The sequence below is a fragment of the Leishmania panamensis genome (assembly GCF_000755165.1).
Source record: "Leishmania panamensis strain MHOM/PA/94/PSC-1 chromosome 27 sequence".
NCBI lineage: Eukaryota > Euglenozoa > Kinetoplastea > Trypanosomatida > Trypanosomatidae > Leishmania > Leishmania panamensis.
In genome coordinates, this window is record NC_025873.1 from 639,444 (window position 1) to 656,893 (window position 17,450).

Genomic DNA, 17,450 nt, shown 5'->3' on the forward strand with positions numbered 1-17,450 from the left:
GTGTAGCGCAGCGCAGAAAACGAGAGAGGAGGGAGCAGGAGGAGAGTCCGAAGAGGGTGTCAATGGCGTGCAGCTCTCGAGCAAACGTAGAGATAGTCATAAACAAACAAGCACACACCCACATATATATATGTGTGTATATATAGTCATCAAGAGATACACTTGAGGGAGTCGCTCAACTCGTTGCTCAACCCATGAGATCAGCCGATAGGCAGCACTACTGCGCTTGACGGCAGTCAGGAGGGCTTCTGTATGTTTGTCCTTGTCCGCGCGTTACTTGTTCGACTATCCAGTCACGTTTCATCGCTACCGCGCACGCACCGTGACTTGGCACTGGGAGAAGAAATTTATGCCGCCTCCACGCCTATTGCACACAATCGACTCTCTCCACGGACTCAAGGGCTTCTTGTCGCGTATTAAGGCGGCTCTTTTCGTACTCGCTTGCTCTCTCTCTCTCTAACATCCTCCACTCTGTTTCTTTGCTTTACGCCCCTCGACTCACGGTCTCTCTAGCCCTTTCGTGCCGTCGTCGACCTCCATCATCATCACCGTAGGTAACCCTGCTCAGGTAGTCGCCTGCGCCCACACGCTTACACACGCGCATCTAAAACCGCCTACCCACTCGTTTCGTTTTGTTCTTGGAACCAAGTCGTCGTTAGTTGTTGCCGGTCCACGTCATTCTTTCAGTGCCCTTTTTCGCTTTCTCCACCGGCTTTCATCGTTGCAGCTGCGTTCGCGTGTACGGACTTTCGCTCACCATCCCCCCAACCCAACCCAACCCAGCCCAACCCACACACACACGTACACTCACTCTTGCATTGTTGCTTCCCCACCCCTAATTTCTTTCCGAGTATTTCATCGCTTTTTGTGTGTGTGTGCGTGTGTGTATATTTTGCTTTTACTCTTTGTTCTCCCTCCCTCACCTCGCATTGGGTGACCTCAGCGCCTCTCCACCACGCGATTTGTCGCGTTTGATCGTCCACCACCTCTCTCCTGCCATCTCACGTGTGCTGTCTCTCTCTCTCTTTCTCTTACACGCCAAGTTCTGCTCTCCTCCTCGTTCACTCGTCACGATGTCCGGCTCTGAGGCACTCACTCACTCACCGGATCGGTTTATCTTCTTACCATTCCGCCTCGGCGAGAAGGACATCCCGGACTGGTCGCTTTGCTCGCGCTACATCGCCACGAACCATGCGAGCAACAATACAACCACCGTCGATGACGCCATCAAGTCTATGGCGGCGTACCACAACACCATTGTGAAGGCATGCACCCTTTCTGACTCGAAGCAGACGCCGAACGAAAGTTTTATTAATCACACGCTGCTGCGCTACTGCCGCCTGGTGGGGCAAGCGCAGGCCCATCTGCCACTACACAGCGGACACGTGAGCAAAAACCTAAAATTTGTCTGGTATGACAGCTTCGATGACGGAACCAAGTATGAGAGTACGAATTCAAACTCGGAGCTGGTGAGCTGCGTGTACAACCTAGCCGCCTCGTACGCGTACGTGGCGGTGACGCAGGCCCACACAGGGTCTATGGAGGAAGTGAAGAGTGCGTACAAACACTTTCAGAACGCGGCCGGTTACTACGAGATGGTCACCTCGATGTTGGACCGCCTGCCGCCAGACCAGCTGACCAAGGGTGACATGAAGCGAGACTCGCTGGCAATGCTCACTCGGCTGTGTCTCGCTCAGGCTCACCACTGCGGGTACCTCAAGGCGGAGGAGACGATGAAGGGAAAGCACGATGTACTGTCCAAGATTACGGTGGAGGCGGCGAAGCAATACGAGGACGTTCTCTCATCCTTCAAGAACTCGGTATGGCTGAAGAAGAGGGCGGCTAACGCAAAGGACGTCGAGGCCCACCTCGGAGCCAACGTCTGCATCTTCAAGGCGCGCGCACACCTTCACCTCGGCATCAAGAGCGAGGAAGAGGGCGAGATGGGTGAGGCCATCGCGCACTACCGAAAGGCAAAGGAGCACCTAATGAAGCTGCCTCGCATGACGACGCAATCGCTGACGGTGTGGGTCAACAGCATTGTCACCAGCGCCAACACAGTCGAGGAGAAGGCCGAGAAGGCAAATGCGTCTGTCTACTTTGCCCGCATCCCAAAAGATGTTCCGCAGCCAGAGGGGCTGCCGCGCTCGCTCGGCACCGCGACGGTGCACCCAGGCTTTGTGCGGTTTGTGTCGACACGCGAAGAGGACCCCTTTTTCGGAATCGTTTCCGCGCACATCGCGAAGACAGTGAGCGCCTGGCGCGAGAAGCAGCGCAACCTCGTTCATGTCTGCACCACCGCCGCCGCCAACACGCGCAAGAGCACACAGGCAAAGCTACAGACACTGGGGGTAGTGGCGGCCATACAGGCCATGTCCGGCGAGTTCCAGGGCCGCAACCGCGTGCCGGAGCCGCTGCGCTCAAACATTCTGAAGCTGCGCGAGGAGAACAAGACCCCGAGCGGTGCAACTTGCAGCGTGACCGACATCCTCATGAGCAGCGTGAGTGCGTGCAGTGAACTGTACCAGGCCGCCGAGAACAAGCTGAAGGAAGTGAGCGCGGAGCTGGAAAAGGACAGTGAGACAGATGGGCACTATGTGGAAGCTTACGGAGAGAAGATGTGGCGTGCCGTGCACCCCGTCTCCAACCAGACCCCGGACTACTGCACCATCTCGGCGGCCATCAGTGAGCACGAGAAGGGTCTGCAGCGGTGGCTCGTGAAGCCGTTCAACGAGGCGAAGATGATGATGGAGGAACACATAAGGAACATCGCCCGTCTGGACTGGCCGATTGCAGATTTGGACGCGCTGATGCCGTTTGTGGAAACCAAGGAGGCACGCCAGCAGTCAGGCAGGGTCATGGCGCTCGTGGAGAAGCTGAAGGAGTTAGTGGAGACGAGGGCACGCATCGAGAATGAACAAGCAGAGGAAGAGAAGGTCCTGCAAGACAAGCTAGAGTCCGACGACTTGGTCTTCAGCATTTCCTCTGTCGAGTCAACGCAGCGCGACGCGATACTGGCGAAGGGTTCCAAGGACATCTCGGACGCGATCGAGAAGGTGAACGAGAAGGTGCGCCAGGAGCGGGAATTAGTGCCCAAGGCCGAGGAGCTGATGGAGCAGATCGGCACTTTACAAAGTACTGACCCCATGGCTGTGGAAATACAGAAGGTATCGAACGGGCTCGAAAACGCCTGCTCCATCTATCAAGACCTCAAGAAGGACTTTGCGAGCGTTGTGCAGTACGGCACCAAGGCCATAGACGAGATTGAGGCCACTCTCAGAGAAGCCAAGTCCTACACAACGAGTCGCGAGCTTCAGGCACGGGAGGTGCAGAGTCGTCTGGATGCGCAGATTGCGGCGAAGATGAGCCAGATGCAGGACGTGGAGAGCCAAATCGCCGAATCACGGCGGCGTCAAGAAATGCTGCAGCAGCAGATTGCCTCGCTGCAGCAGCAGACGCAGCAGCAGCCCGCATACCAGTACCCACCGCCGTCCCTTCAGCAGCTACCACAGCAGCAGTACCCGCCGCCACAACAGCAGTACCCGCCGCCACAGCAGCAGCAGTACAACCAAATACCCCCGGCGCCGTCCGTGCCATATCAGTACCCTCCCCTGTCTATTCAGCAGGAGCCGCCTGCTCCACCGTCGTACGATCAACTCAGCAGCACAGCTCCGATGCCGTCGGTGCAGCCACCACCCCCACAGCAGATGAGTGCGTACCCGTATCCAGTGCCACCGCAGCAGCAGCCTGTAAACTCTGCCTACCCCTCCTACAAACCGCCATACTCACTGTAGACAACGTACGCACATGGATCCCCTCAACCTTACCTCAAGTGTGCATGCGTGAACACGCTCTGTCCACATGGCCCTTCGTACCTGATTCGCCTTGCGCATCGACATCTATTTTGCCATTGTACTTTATGTTCGCGTTGCACGCAGCCCTGATGACGGCTGGCCACCCCAACGCGTGTGGTATTCGGCCCAGTGCCCACTCTGTGGAGAGGACAGACACGCAGTCTACAGCCTGCCCTCGGGTATGCGGCCACGTGGGCACTTGGTGTCGATGGACACGTCTGGCCTGGCGCTGTGCGGACGAGACGTGTGGTCAGGGTAGCATTCGTACCAGCTCACCACGCCTCGCGTCGGCGGCATAACACACACATACGCACGCACCCGCTGTGCTCTCTGTGCTAGCTGTGATGCTGAGCGCAATCCTGGGCCTGGCCTGTGCTGCCTGCCGTGGAATGGCAGTGCGGCGGAACGACACCCAACACAGCTGGTCGGCCCGGTTCCTTGACAGAGCCGTGTGGTGCAGCAGAGGGATATGGGCGAGCTTGCGATTGGCTGCGCATCCCCGCTGACTTGTTGGCGATAGGACGAGGAGCTGAGAAAAAGGAAAATATGCCTCTCTCCTTAGTTGCTTGTGATCGACGCACGTCATTCGACGGCAGATGTGTGGAGGGATCATCTCCAAGGCCCTTCTCTGTTTTCCTTTGTTGTTGTCTTATCGCTCGTGTTCTCTTGCGTATTCGTGAGAGGAAAGGAATCAGGGGTGGAGGTGTCGCCCCCCATTTAACCTTGGCCCCGTCGCCGGCTGCGATTCTCTGCGAGTGGTGGGGTGTGAATATGTGTATATTTCTGGGACCTTGTGGTGGTACGCGCGCGTTGTGTCGGGTCGTCTTCGCTTGTTGCTTCTCACCTTCTGTGTTTCCTACGTCAGCACCAGGCGTTTTTCTTCCTCCTCCCTCTCTCCCTTTCCCTCTTTGCTCTGTCGATCGCCTGGTTGATGGTAGTTTATCCATCACGTGTCTGCATGTGGGCGCGTGTGCGTCTCGCGTTCTCTCGATTTGCTCTTTTCCACTTTGGCTTTGATTTGCTCAGCCCGTGTAACAAGTCACCAGCGCCATGTGCATGCCTCGTACTGCAGCTGACGGAGTGTCTCTCCCCATGGCCATCTGAGAGCCCTTCAAGCGCAACGTTCGAGCTCGTCTTCTTCCCATTCATCTTAACAATCCCTCTTTTCGGTGCGTGTGACACACGCCAAGAGCACAACAGCTGGCCAGGGGGAGAGACGTGTTGCTTTTACTCTCTGCTTGATTCGAGACCTCCCCTCCTCCCCCCCTTCTACCCCGCTCTGCACACACCGACACACGCACGCCCCTCCTCCTCTTGTCCCACACCTCTATTTTGCTGTTGTTGTTGTCCCTCGCTTCTTGCTTGCTGCTAGCGTTTGCCGTCCTTGATGTATGCGAATGGTCTCTTGACACCAACACGGAGTTGTCGTCTGTGTATATGTTTGGTGGTAGGTGATATCGACCCAAAGAGCTCTTTTTCATCCCTCCCTCCCCCTCCTTCCGTTGTATTACGTGCTCTGACGGCTCCTCATCGTCCTTGTTTAGGGCTGGGCTCTGCCGCACCAGCGCCATTACACCTCGTACCCCCCCCTTGCTCTTTTCGTTTCGTTGGGGTGGGAGGGACATGACGTTGTTTGGGTCACCTCTCGAGCGATACGCAACGAAACAGCAGGCACATATACGTGTAGGAATGTGGCTTGGTTCACGTTCACATCAGCTGCAGGAGGAACATCACCATCTCTGCTCTCCCTCGCTGTGGTGGTGGTGGTGGTGGTTGCTGTTGCTCATTCTTGGTTAGCTGCGATGACTTGGGACTCCCTGGGCGCTTGTGTTTGAAAGCCCTCTATTAGCTGCCCACTGTGGGCGGTGTCTTTCGCGTCTCTTCTCCTCTGAATGAACGCTTGTTTGTTTTTGTTTGTTTGTTTTTTCATTTGTCATTCTTCTCTCTCCCTCTCTCTGTCTGTCTGTGTGTGTGTGTGTGTAGGTGTGTGGGTGGGTGTGTTGTTTTTCCCTCTCCAACGTCTCTCTTTCTCGCTTGTGGGCCTCCTTCGCCCTCGCTCACTCACTCGCTCGCTCGCTCGCTCTCGCTCTCTACCGTTTTTTTTTTGTTGTTTCGCTCTGCTTTTCGCTTCACCCCGTGCCGCTCTCGTTTCTTCGGTAGACACACTTTCGTGTGGTGAACGGAAAGAGCGCAGTAAGGCCAAAAGAGATCCCCACCATTACACACACACAGAGAGAGACACACACACTAGAGATTCATCTCGAGTTATGTGATAGTACTTTTCAGTGAAGGCGGTCGGCAGAACGCAAAAGACAAGTGACGCTGCTTTGCCGCTTGACTGGGCCACCTGCTTTCTACTCATGGAAAGTCGCTGCGCGCTGACGACAGATGCCTGTCTCGCTAACACATTTGCGAATGACAACACGCACGGCAGTGTGCTGGGATTTACGGGCATGGGATGGAAAGACCCGCATTCCCTTGTCCGCTGAGCCTTCCTTCCACAATCCGCAACTACTACCCAACTCGCTGTCTCTTCTCTTTCCCTCCCCGCTGAGTGTTTCTCTCACCCACATCTCACGTGAAGCACGCACACCTGGAGTCTCTATATGGTATAGCGCATGCGGAAGTCACGCCTTTTCTCATTACTTCACACATATTTTCTTCTTCGCTCTTTATCCATGCCATGATGGCAGGGGACGCCTCAGCGCGTGGCGTCTCAGGGGTCAGTATCCCCCCCTCCCCCACTCTGCGGTGTGGAGAAGCCAGGCAGCCCTCCTCCATCCCTGCCAATGCCGAACCGCTTCGGATGGTGGCAACGTCGCATACCGACGACATTAGGGAAGTCAGAGCGGGGGTGGATCGCTGCTGATGTTGGCAGCCCGGTCCTGGATGGCGTTGCGTCGCAGCGGCCCGCGTCCGTGAACCCCCCTCCCCCTGTGCCACCCATGTGATGGGCAGCGTGTCGGCGCGACTCGAACGTGTCTCACCCGGCCCTCGCTACGTACTAGTGTGGGGAGCCTGAGTGCCACCCCGAGGGATGCACCAGGTGGCGATCGGCGTGGTGGGAGGAGCGGCTGTGGGGCGGCCTGCGGAGCGCGGGGTGGGTGGAGTTCGAGGCAGGGGGGAGGGCGTGCTCGGATGACGGTGTCGGTGCGTTGCTGCACCGCGTGTGTCTACGGCTGCCGCACACCACGCGCAATGGGGCCTGTGGTTGACTTGGTTGAGCTGCGTGCACTCATATGGTCCATGGCAGAATGGGCGTGCTGAATGAGAAGAAACTCTTAGTCCCCCTCCTCTTACCCCTGCTGTAGTTATTCTTCAACGCACATGCACATCTGAAGCGTGCTAGGAAGAGGCACTGAATCGCTTGCAGTGGGGTGCGCATGTTTACCTCCGTCTTGTCTTTCCTATTTTTGACCCCTTGTCTCTCCTTCAGCGGCCATCTGGGGTAAAGACTGCTATGGGCTTGGATGTGGGGGGGGGGCGATGGACAGAGGGGGTCTCCTCGAGCGCAGCACAGATGTGGCGTTCTTCTCCATGCATCTGACAAGTTGACTGTGTCGTGCGCGACGGATAAAGCATGGCTATCTAGCCTTTGCCATGGCTCTACCTGCCACCACCACCACCACCCTCAATCCCTACAGGCACGTACACGGGGACCGCACTTGTTCCTCCACCTTATAGCCCACCTTGTGGTAACACTCACCGCATCCGTACATGTGTCTGCGAGACATTCGTTCTCTCGCTCTTTCTCTCTCTTCCGTACATTATTTACGGGAGTCTGCGTTGTCTTCAGTGATCAGCAACGAGCTTTTTTCCCGCGTTCTGCTCAACTAATGCTCTTTTGCTCCCTCCCTCTCTCTGCGTTGCGTCCATACCCTCGCCGTAAACTCCGCTCTTCTTCGTATGCGCTTTACCGTGACCCCATTCTGTTTCTTCCAGGCTCGTTATTCTCTCATTCCCCCCTCCTTCCCCCTCCTTCTCCTCTCCCACTCGCTCTTTCTTTGTGGGGGTTTGGTGATTGCATCCTTGGGAGCGTCGCACTTGATTCTTGTCCCTGGTCGATCTCTCTTTTGTTTGTCTTTCTCTGGCCTTGGTCGACGCTGTCCCTTTCCTCTCACTCCGTTCTCTGGCCTTTTCCCCTCTGCTCCCTTCCTCGAGAACACACACACGCTGGTGTGGCTTGTCGTGCAGCGCCGCTGTGTGGGTGCCTGGCCTGGAAATTGCTCATGTGCGTGTGCCCACAATGCACCACCTCGTGCGCGTCAACTCGATGAATGAAACAGCGCAAGCCTGCTGCTGCTGCTGCTGCACGTGCGAGCGCGATGGATGTAGTAATCTCTCCGCGCCTTTAGTGCCACCTGTAAAGACGTTTACTCCGGCGCATCTGGGGATTTCCCGCTCGGTGTTTTCGCTGACGTGTGGTACGAAGCTCTTCCTGCGCAGAAGGCCACTAACATCGTTCAGCTCGATTCACGGCCGCACTGCCCACTCTCACTTCGCTTCCTCTTCTTTTTTTTTCTGCGTGCGCGTGTGTGCTACCCTCCTCATTCTGGTTGATAGGCAGCTTGAGAGCACTCAAGCGCGTGTGACTATGCGTGTAGAAACGACACATCTGCTTTCCTCATTAAGCTTGCGAAGACGCCTCCTTGCGCTTCCACGTTCTGACACGGTGGGCACAGAAAACGTCAAGACCCCATCAACATATCCCCCGCTCGCAGAGGCTCACAGACACACGTTAACGTTCATGTGTGTGTGTGTATTGTAGCTCCTGGTGTGTGCAGACATCTGGGTAGATTCCCAACAGACGAGGCCGCCATTAATTTGGCGTATTCCCCATCTGCGGATACGCCGCACTCTCTCAGGTGTGAGGACTGAACCGTAGTCCTTTTTTTTGCCTGTTTGTTGTTGTTTTACGCAATCACGCACGTTGCGCCGTAGAGGCCTACTACGCGTGTACACCATACATACACAATCACTCATAGACTTGAGATCTTTACAGTGTGCAGCGTTGTTGCTTCCGGTCGCTGATGAGCGCCACGGATCCATACTCGTTGTCGCTACTGAATGGTGCGGAGACAACGACACTTTTTCAGGTACTCTTTCCTGCTCAGGGTACTCCTGCGACCAGAGTTTCCGCGGGAGATGTCCTCCCAGTGAAGAGACAAAGCAACAACCCACTTGATGGGATTGCTGGAGCACTTGCGGTGTCGTCGCCTTCGGTTTCCGAGAGAATTCGAGCGTGGGAGATGGCCCCCAATAATCACACAGCGCGGCTGCTCTGTGACGTGGAAAGCAGCGAATTTGACTACGGCCAAGCACCCATGCTGCAGCACACTGAAGATGAGCAGCAGGAGTGGGGCGCGTTTGCCGCGAAAGGTTCGCGTGTGCAACACCCCGATGCAGTTCGCCAGGAGTGTGATACTGGGCCAAGTGTTGATACTAACACAGTACCCTTCTCGATGCGTGTGCGAGAAGTGGAGCGGCGATTTCGGGAACAAGTGAAGGTGCACCGCGGTCTGACGGCGGCGTCTCGCCACGTCGACGTCCTCGAGCACTCTGTTCGAGCGTTTCAAGCAGAGCGGCGCACGCGAGCGTTCGTGCAGGCACTTGCGGAGCGTCAAGGCGCCATCTGGGCCCGCGTGTGGCCTGGCGGCTCCCCTCCGGCTATGGTGGACACTGCATCGACCGTACATGACCAAACGTCAGCATTGGTCCGCGTTATTCCCATGCCAGCTGCGCACTGCGGCGAGACGCCTGCATCCGTGCCGTTGGCGCACCGTGACAACAGTGCGGCAACGCCCTCCACAAGCAGCGCTGCCTCACCCCCACCCCCTGCGTCTCCCACGGGCTCCTTGCTCAGAGATATCCTCGACACGTACTCAAAACCGCGCGAGCTTCGGGAAACGAGCGGCGGCAGCGCCGCTCCGGCTGCTACTGCCGCTCCTGATGTGCCGAGGGCACCACAGGCACAAAAAGGAGCCCCACTCGCTCCCGCGGGGAAGGCGCAAAGGACTGTCGCTGGGATGGAAATCGTCCGTCCCGAGGAGGCCCCAACACCGTACACCATCATCCGCTACGTTGTGGCAAGATCCAAGCACGTCTCGGCCCCACACGACACTGTGGACCGCCAAGGCATCTCGACATCGTCGGTCGGCACCTCTGTCGCAGCGACAACAGTGTGCACGGCATCTTCAAAAAAGATCGAAAGGGAAGAAGAGGAGGGGGAGGGGAACTACTCGCAGGAGCTCTCCACAGTTAGGGACGAGATGTATCAAGCGAGCGAAGAAGGTGCAGACAAAGTCTCCACTCAGAGCAGTGACAGCATCGCAGATGCAGCCGCGTCGATAGATGGCACGTACAGCACGGACACGTTTAACTCGCACGTCTCGAGTAGAGTTGTGGATGACTCGATAAGCAGTGCAAAAGGCCCTGTTGTGAGTAGCTCGATTCCTACGGAGGAAGCGACGTCATCCTCACACACGCGCAGCACTGCCTCGGAAGAGGTAGAAGGGGTAACTGCTGGACATCGGTCAAGGGGGAGTCACCGCGGCAGGGGTGAGGGAAGCAGCCCCTCCGGGGCGGACGACGCACGCGCAGCACCCTTTGCTGAAGTCCTGCGAGCTTTCCTTGACGCCTGTCGGTGCGTCTCGGCCGCCTCTGCTCGACTGCTCCAATCCCGCTACATTCGAGAGACCAGCCACGGCACTGGTCAGCAAAGACAACACACCCCGCAGCCGGCGAAAGTAGGCACCTCCAGTTCGACCTCTAGCGCAATAAAGTACGCTGGCGAAACGGCAGAGGAAGCGAGGGGCACTGTATCAGCTGCTTGGCGCGAGGACCTACACCGGCAGCTACGCAACGTGCGCCACCTTCAGCACTTCCGCGACCACCTGCTTCGCCACCTGAAGCTCATTGATGTGCAGTGGCAGACTCGCCAAAAGGCAACACGACTGCTGAAGGAAACGAAGGCCCTCGCCAAGGTGCGCAGCAAGCTGCTCTCCGGTTCCACAGTCGCGGATGAGGTGTCCATGCGAAATATGTTGCGTCATGTGGCGGGCATCTCTAAGGGTGCAGGTAAGGGGAGCGGTCCCCGCTGCAGTGGCAGTGGGCATGGCAAAGGCGCGCCGCGGCGGCAGCATTCCTCGTTTTCGCGGCTTAAAACGAGGGTGGCGAGTGATCATGATACAACATCGGAGGTACTCTTCACCGAGATGAATAGCAGCGTCAGCGACGCCATCGCCTCAACTGACACCAGTGCAGTGGAGGAAGAGATGCAGTATGGCAGTGATCAAAGCGGGACTGTCGTCTCGGACAGCATCATCCAGGAGGAGGTAGGCAGCTGGAATGTGGCCTCCGGGCACAGCGAGGTGGCCAGTAGTGGTACCGTCTCGACCGAAGTGTCACGGAGCCCTGACAGTGACGGCGACCTCTCTTACGCTAGCGACTCCTTCGAAGCAGCGAGTAACTCAGACGCCGTGGTACGCTCTGCGTGGATCGCGCGGTCTGGTATGTTGAGGGAAGTTGGGCTAGACGAGATCGAGGAAGAACTCGCAGACCGATTAGCCGAACTGTCGTCAGATGTCATCTCCGAAGGGAACTCGATCCCATCCGAGGTGGAGGAACTCGTTGACCTGCTACCCTCCTCGCTCATCCGAAGCGAAATTGAAGACGATACCAGTAGCGCGCACGGCAACTCTGCAATCAGCGTGGCCTCCTATATTGCCACTGACATGAGCAGTTCTGCAGAGGCACTACAGGTACAGCAACGACGCATGTACGTTGGGGTGAAGGGTTCCACCACACGGTATACAGCGGGTGGAGACAGCGGTGTGCTGGCAGATCACAAGGCCTATATTCGTGACTCTCCTGGCGCTAGTGTGTACAGCGTGCCAGAGGACGCCGATGTGGATACATCGATGCCGCAGTCCACAGATGCCCGCTCGGAAGGCCACTCAGGCTCGCTGCCAAGAACGAGTGGAGGCGTCGCCGACTTTGACGCGGCCACATCCGTGGAGTCGGCGGACGAGAGGCAGAGTCATGGAAGATCGAGCCCGACCCTCTCGACCAAGAGCTACGGGAGCAGCAGCAGATCCGAGGATGCGCTGACAGCGTTGGAGGTAGACATGGGTCTCACGAAGGAACGTCGACATCACGCGCTGCGCTGGGCCTCTGGCGTGCCGACGTTTGAGCAGCTCTACAACCCATCCGTGCTCCCACCGAGGAAAGGAACACCGAGGGGCAGCAGCCGCTCCTCCTCGCCAGATCGACAGGAAGGTGGACCTGAGCACAATTGCGACGCGGTAGGATCGAGCGCTGCAGTCCCAACCTTCCATGAAAGAGGCACAGCACACGTAGTGTTCCATCCGACAGCGCGGATGGAGGCCGGCACACAGGCGGAGACGTGCGCGGTGGACACTCACCCCGCCGCCATATCTGGAGCTGCACGACTGAGAACAACATACCCGACAGAGGACTACGTGGCGCAGAATGCGTGGAAGGCGCGTCAGCTGCATCTCTTGCGGCAGCTGCGATCACCCATTGTGGGTGACTCCGAGAACGCGGCCAAGGACTCGGCGGAGGCTACCGGTGACCCAAGTCACGATTTTCAGCGGTGGTATCAGCCGCCGAAGGACACGGCTGATCCCGTACTTGACGCCGCCGAAGCCGCAGCACGCGAGGAGTGGGCACAGCACTGGGGTGTCGTGGAATCGCTGCTGCAGACGCGCTTTTCCGTGTCACCCCGTGCCGACAGGGGCGAGCTCCCGCCGCCCTCACGTCCCACAAGAACGGCCCTCCTTCGGTGCCTCCCCTCAGACTCAACACCACCGAGTCGAGGCACTTCTCAGTCGAGTGTGCCTGTGTCCTCGGCGTCACGCTGAGCGCGCTCGCGCCTCTCTCCCTCGGAGAGGTTCGAGCCCCGCTTGTATTTCCGCCATTGCGGATCTGTCGAGGCTGCATCCTGCACACGCATCGTCGTGCTCGCTTGTACGCATGGCAGCGCAGTGAGGGTGGGGGTGGGGAAGACTCGCAGGCAGAGGGGAAGGAGGCAACACAGCTATCAGTCTCTGGACCGGAATGTGAGGGGAGTCTGCAAGTCAGCGCCCTTAATGACGCGCACGGAGGGAGATGACGAGAAACACGGTGAAGGACGTCACCGCGAGGTGGACGCGCGATATGCGCTGCAGTAGGCGCCTGTCATTGTGCCACACGACCGTGCGATGAGCCACGCCTCTCTCCTTGTGTTGTCTTTTGGGAAGGTGTGGAATTCTCCCCCTCCCCTCGTCGTGTATGCCGCTCCACTTCACTCACAGTACATTTGGCTCTTCGTTGTCTGCAGCGCGCTGCGACTGCTGCTGCCACAGTGTACACCCCCTCCCCTCTCCGCTCACCACCTGCTCTCCATCTTGCGCCTGCCTTCTTCTTCTCTGCCATTATCGCACTCGCAGAGATTCAGCTCGCCTACGCCAAAGACAGGCATTTGACTTCCCGTGCCTCTTTATTTGTTTGTTTGGTTTTTCCTCTGCTTGCGGCTGGGTTGTACCCTAAGTGGTGCGCCATGGCGCATCGGGGCCGGGTCACCGTCGATCACTCCTCCGATCATGAGGAAAGCGTCAACTTCCTCGACGACGACTGTGGCCGCAACGCGCTGCAGCTGGCGGCACGAGGCAGCACAATCCTTGCGACCCTGCAGCGACTGGCCGCCCACATACCGACTGAGTTTACGGCCCCGAGTGGGACACCGTACGCGAAGCTCATCTTCGACTTCAGCTACTTCAAGCACCAGGATCAGATTGAAAAGACGATCGCAGGCTCAACAGAGCTACTGATTCTGGACAAGGAATTCTATGATACGCACATGGAGCTGCTGGAGAGGTTCATGACGCTCTTTAGAGGCATCTATGGCTACGTAACCGAGCTGAACCGCTACGTACGCGAGATCCAAGACGGTCAGCACGTGGCCCAAACGCTGGATACAGTCCTGGAGTCCTTGGATGGTCAGCAGCTCCTCTGCGAGCTGTATCACCTCTACGGCGTGATGCTGCTCCTGATGGACCACAAAATAGGCGGCCTGGTGCGAGAACGCATCATCGTGAGTTATGTGCGGTACCGAGGTGCCGGAGAGGCACACACAGTGGAAGTGGCGGAGCTATGTCGAGCCACAAGTCAGGGAGCAAGTGGGGGCGCAGCTATATCCGGAAGCCCCGCCAAGCGCGCGCCGGTGTCACCAGCGGCTGCCGGTTGTAGTGATGGTGGCAGCCGCCACCACTCAATCGAAGTCTTTGAACGCATTCCGGTGCAGAAGGGCGTTGTTGCGCGGTTGCTGGCGTGCATCCGGTCAGACGACATCTACCGCATGTCCAGCCACTACCCGAACCCAGAGCACCGCAGCGCTGCCATGGCCCCGCAAGGCGGTCTCGCGTTTGTTCTTCTTTTCTTCTGTGGTGATGTGCTGGCGCAGCAGTTGCCGGTGATGAAGGAATTGGTCGAGAAGCACTTTGCCGACAACTGGGTCGTTCACTATTACGGTGGGTACACAGCAGACTTATCTGTTGCCTGGGCGGCGTTTCCAGCAGCACGTGCAGCCCTGTGCCGCACTCTTGAGACGCACAATGTCACCTATCACTTGCAACGTATGTGTGGCGCGTTGGCACACAGCACCGAACGTGTGCAGACAGTGTTGGAGGAGGGGGTCCTGACAGAGAACTATGTCCTGGACAATGTGCACGCGTCGCTCTTGCCCATCATCACGGAATCCAACGTGGTGCTGCGCTGGTTTGTGCTCCACGGGGTGTGCTCCGCTTCGGCGACATCGCCACCGGCGTCTCCCGTTCACGGCGACTCCGATCAAGAGAGCCTGCGCGCCGCCGCGTCGGCTGCTGGGCAAGCGGTGCGCGCCAGCTTTGAGACCGACGAGCTTCTGACTCTCCTGCTGGCAACGGCGCAGCTGGAGCACCACGTCCAGTCGCGCTTCGCCGTACTGCTGCGGGAGAAGACAGCGCGCTGGGCGAGTGCGAAGCGACAGGCGGTGTTGCGCATGAAGAAGTTATCGCACTTCTTCTCGGAGGACAACCTGCTCGACACGTCTGTACACGACGTAGAGCTGGAGCGGTGGTTTGCGGAAGTCGGTGCTCGTATCGCCAACCTGCACATGAAGCGGCACAGCGCGAACACGACACGGCGCAAGCTGCAGCGGCTAGTGGCGGCGTTGGAGAACATACAGGAGTTCGCCCAGGTGAACCAGCAGCTTCAGGTGCTGCAGTACGTCCGAGAGACGTGTGCTGACTTGCACCAGATGCTGCACTATATGAATGCTGAGCGCCGTGTGTTGGGTCGACTCGCTACCGTAACTGACTTCAGCTATGCATGGGAGCTGCTCTCCGCACGCGGATACCTTGTTCGCGAGCTGCAGGGTCGCATTCGGCAGCAGCCAGTTGTGGCGGCGCAGATGCAAGCACTCTTCGTGAAGCTCTCGTCACTGCTTCACATGCCGTGCATTCGTATTGATCAAGGCATCGCCGCCAGCGCAGCAAGTGTTCTGGGAGTCGATGTGCGGCTTGAGCGTGCGCTGCAGTTCACCTCCACCTTTTACTCAGAGGAGGTGGTTTCGTTTCTACGAAGCGTTCTACAGGTGATTCCGACTTCCATCTTCGAGGTGCTGAACAAAGTCACGTACCTCCTCACGAACAGGTTGCGTGAGTGCCCAAGCAAGCTGCAGCGCGATGAGTGGAAGCAGTGGAGCCAACTCGAGACGCGGGAGCAGCTCTGTGCATACACGGCCGACATAGCCCGTTATGCAGCCGGACTGCTGGCAATGGAAGAAACAACGGTGGGTGTCGTGCGCGTCAACCCGCATCGACTCCTGGAGGACGGCATACGCAAGGAGCTCGTTGAGCACATCACGCGCGAGCTGCACTCCGGCATCTGGTTTGACCGGTCCAAGCCGTCATCGGTAGAGGAACTTGACAAAGAGCTGGTGCAGCTTGGGGCCCGGCTGCGTGGTGTGCGGAACTCCTTTGAGTATATCCAAGACTTTGTGAACGTGCAAGGGCTGAAAATTTGGATGGAGGAGTTTCAGCGCATTGTCCGCTTCACCCTGCAGATGGAGTGCAACGCGCTCTGCCCCAAGAAGGTGTATCCGTGGAGCTCGCCCTATCAATCCGAGAGCATTACGATCCCATACTTTGTGCCGGCGCAACCCAAGGATGCGTACAGCTTTCTTGGTCACCTGACCCAGCACCTGTTGTACCTGACAGACCCCCGTGAGTCCATCTACTTTCCCGCCTACGGTTCGTGGTTCACACGGCGCCGTTTGTGCGAGTGTGTGGGGCCGCGCTTGTTTTCCCGTGTCGCGGATGCAGTGGACTGCACCGGGCTAGCCTGCCTCGACGAGCTTTTGAGCTTTATTGCCACCAAAGACGTGCAGCTACTGATCCAACGGCTTGCAGAGTCGGTGGTGTCGCTTGAGGAAGCGCAGCGTGGCGTCACACAAGACGTCTGGACGCGGTGCATGCCTACCTCCGCGACTCCGGAGAAAGAGACCTTCTTGAAAGACTATGAAAAGCTGGCCTCCATGCTTGAGGCATCGGCAGCTGCACAGGAGACTGGCATCATTATGATGCGCGTCGGACGCATCGCCGTGATGCGCCAGCTGATCGCCCACCAACTGCGCTCAGACAGCAAGCAAGACAGCTCCGCACTGGTTGCGTGCGTGCAGGCCGTCAACACCGCCGTCGTCGCAACACTGGACAGCCATCTTGCGAGGGATCCGTTCGAGGCGAGGGCTGCCGGCGCCTCGCGACCGTGCGCAGAGGTGTCGGAGGGATTAGTGTGCAGCACGGCGCCGCTGCTCAGCTCTGTCGGCCTCACAGAGCCGTTTGCAACGGTCTATGAGGCAGTAGACGCAAGTGGCGGTGTCTCGCTCAGTGGTGACAACACGACAAGCGGGTTTAACGCTGGTGCACCTTCACATGCGCCTCCCGCCACTAGCAGCGGCGTGGCTCTCCCTGTGGCGGTGCCGACAAAGTTGCCACTACCTCTTTTTGTGCTTCCGCTGTGTGTGATGGTGCTGCTCAACGTCCAGCAGTGCACCTACAGCCCCCGCTTTGACAGCTGCATTCCGGCGGGGAAGAACGCCGACGTAGACCCCACCGTGCTCGCTGTCGGCGTTGCGAGTCTGCTTCAGCAATTCCCGCTAGAGGCGACACGCCTTCTCTTACAGCTACTCGCGCAGGTGATGCGAGTCTCCATCCTTGCTAGGGCCCCAGCCCCTGTGGGGAAGGACAAGGCGTCGGCGCCGCCGCTGGTGTGCCGCTGCGCCGACGCGCTAGCAGTGTGGATGGATGTGCTCCAAGGCTACCTCCCGCGGTGTCCGGAGATGGAACGGACGCACGTAGTCCCGCCCAGTGTACTCGATCGCTTTGTGTAGAGTGTGTGAAAGGTGGTGATTTAGGGAAGGTCCCAAACCGAACGTGGTGGACGCGCCCTTCACAGCCCAACGAACTTTGCCCAGTGCTCAGTGATGCCTAGTGTACTGTATCGTACTTGCACACATCTTTTCCTTGTTTGGCTCAGCTGCCTTTCCTTTTTCTCAGC

General features: G+C 58.1%; 3 protein-coding genes across 3 annotated transcripts, besides 2 other annotated features; all 3 read left to right on the forward strand.

Moving 5' to 3' along the window:
* Window positions 1–1,073: 1,073 nt before the first annotated feature.
* On the forward strand, window positions 1,074–3,794 carry LPMP_271630 (hypothetical protein; the record flags this gene model as incomplete). Its single annotated transcript, XM_010701948.1, has 1 exon — window positions 1,074–3,794. One exon carries the CDS (start codon window positions 1,074–1,076, stop codon window positions 3,792–3,794), a length of 2,721 nt encoding a protein of 906 aa, XP_010700250.1.
* Window positions 3,795–3,949: 155 nt separating this feature from the next.
* Window positions 3,950–4,346: a repeat region.
* A 2,189-nt stretch (window positions 4,347–6,535) lies between these two features.
* Window positions 6,536–7,122: a repeat region.
* Window positions 7,123–8,884: 1,762 nt separating this feature from the next.
* On the forward strand, window positions 8,885–12,736 carry LPMP_271640 (hypothetical protein; the record flags this gene model as incomplete). The annotated part of the gene is made up of 1 exon (XM_010701949.1): window positions 8,885–12,736. The coding sequence occupies one exon, from the start codon at window positions 8,885–8,887 to the stop codon at window positions 12,734–12,736; it is 3,852 nt and encodes a 1,283-aa protein (XP_010700251.1).
* A 677-nt stretch (window positions 12,737–13,413) lies between these two features.
* Window positions 13,414–17,283, forward strand: LPMP_271650 (hypothetical protein; the record flags this gene model as incomplete). Its single annotated transcript, XM_010701950.1, has 1 exon — window positions 13,414–17,283. The coding sequence occupies one exon, from the start codon at window positions 13,414–13,416 to the stop codon at window positions 17,281–17,283; it is 3,870 nt and encodes a 1,289-aa protein (XP_010700252.1).
* Between the last annotated feature and the right edge of the window lie 167 nt (window positions 17,284–17,450).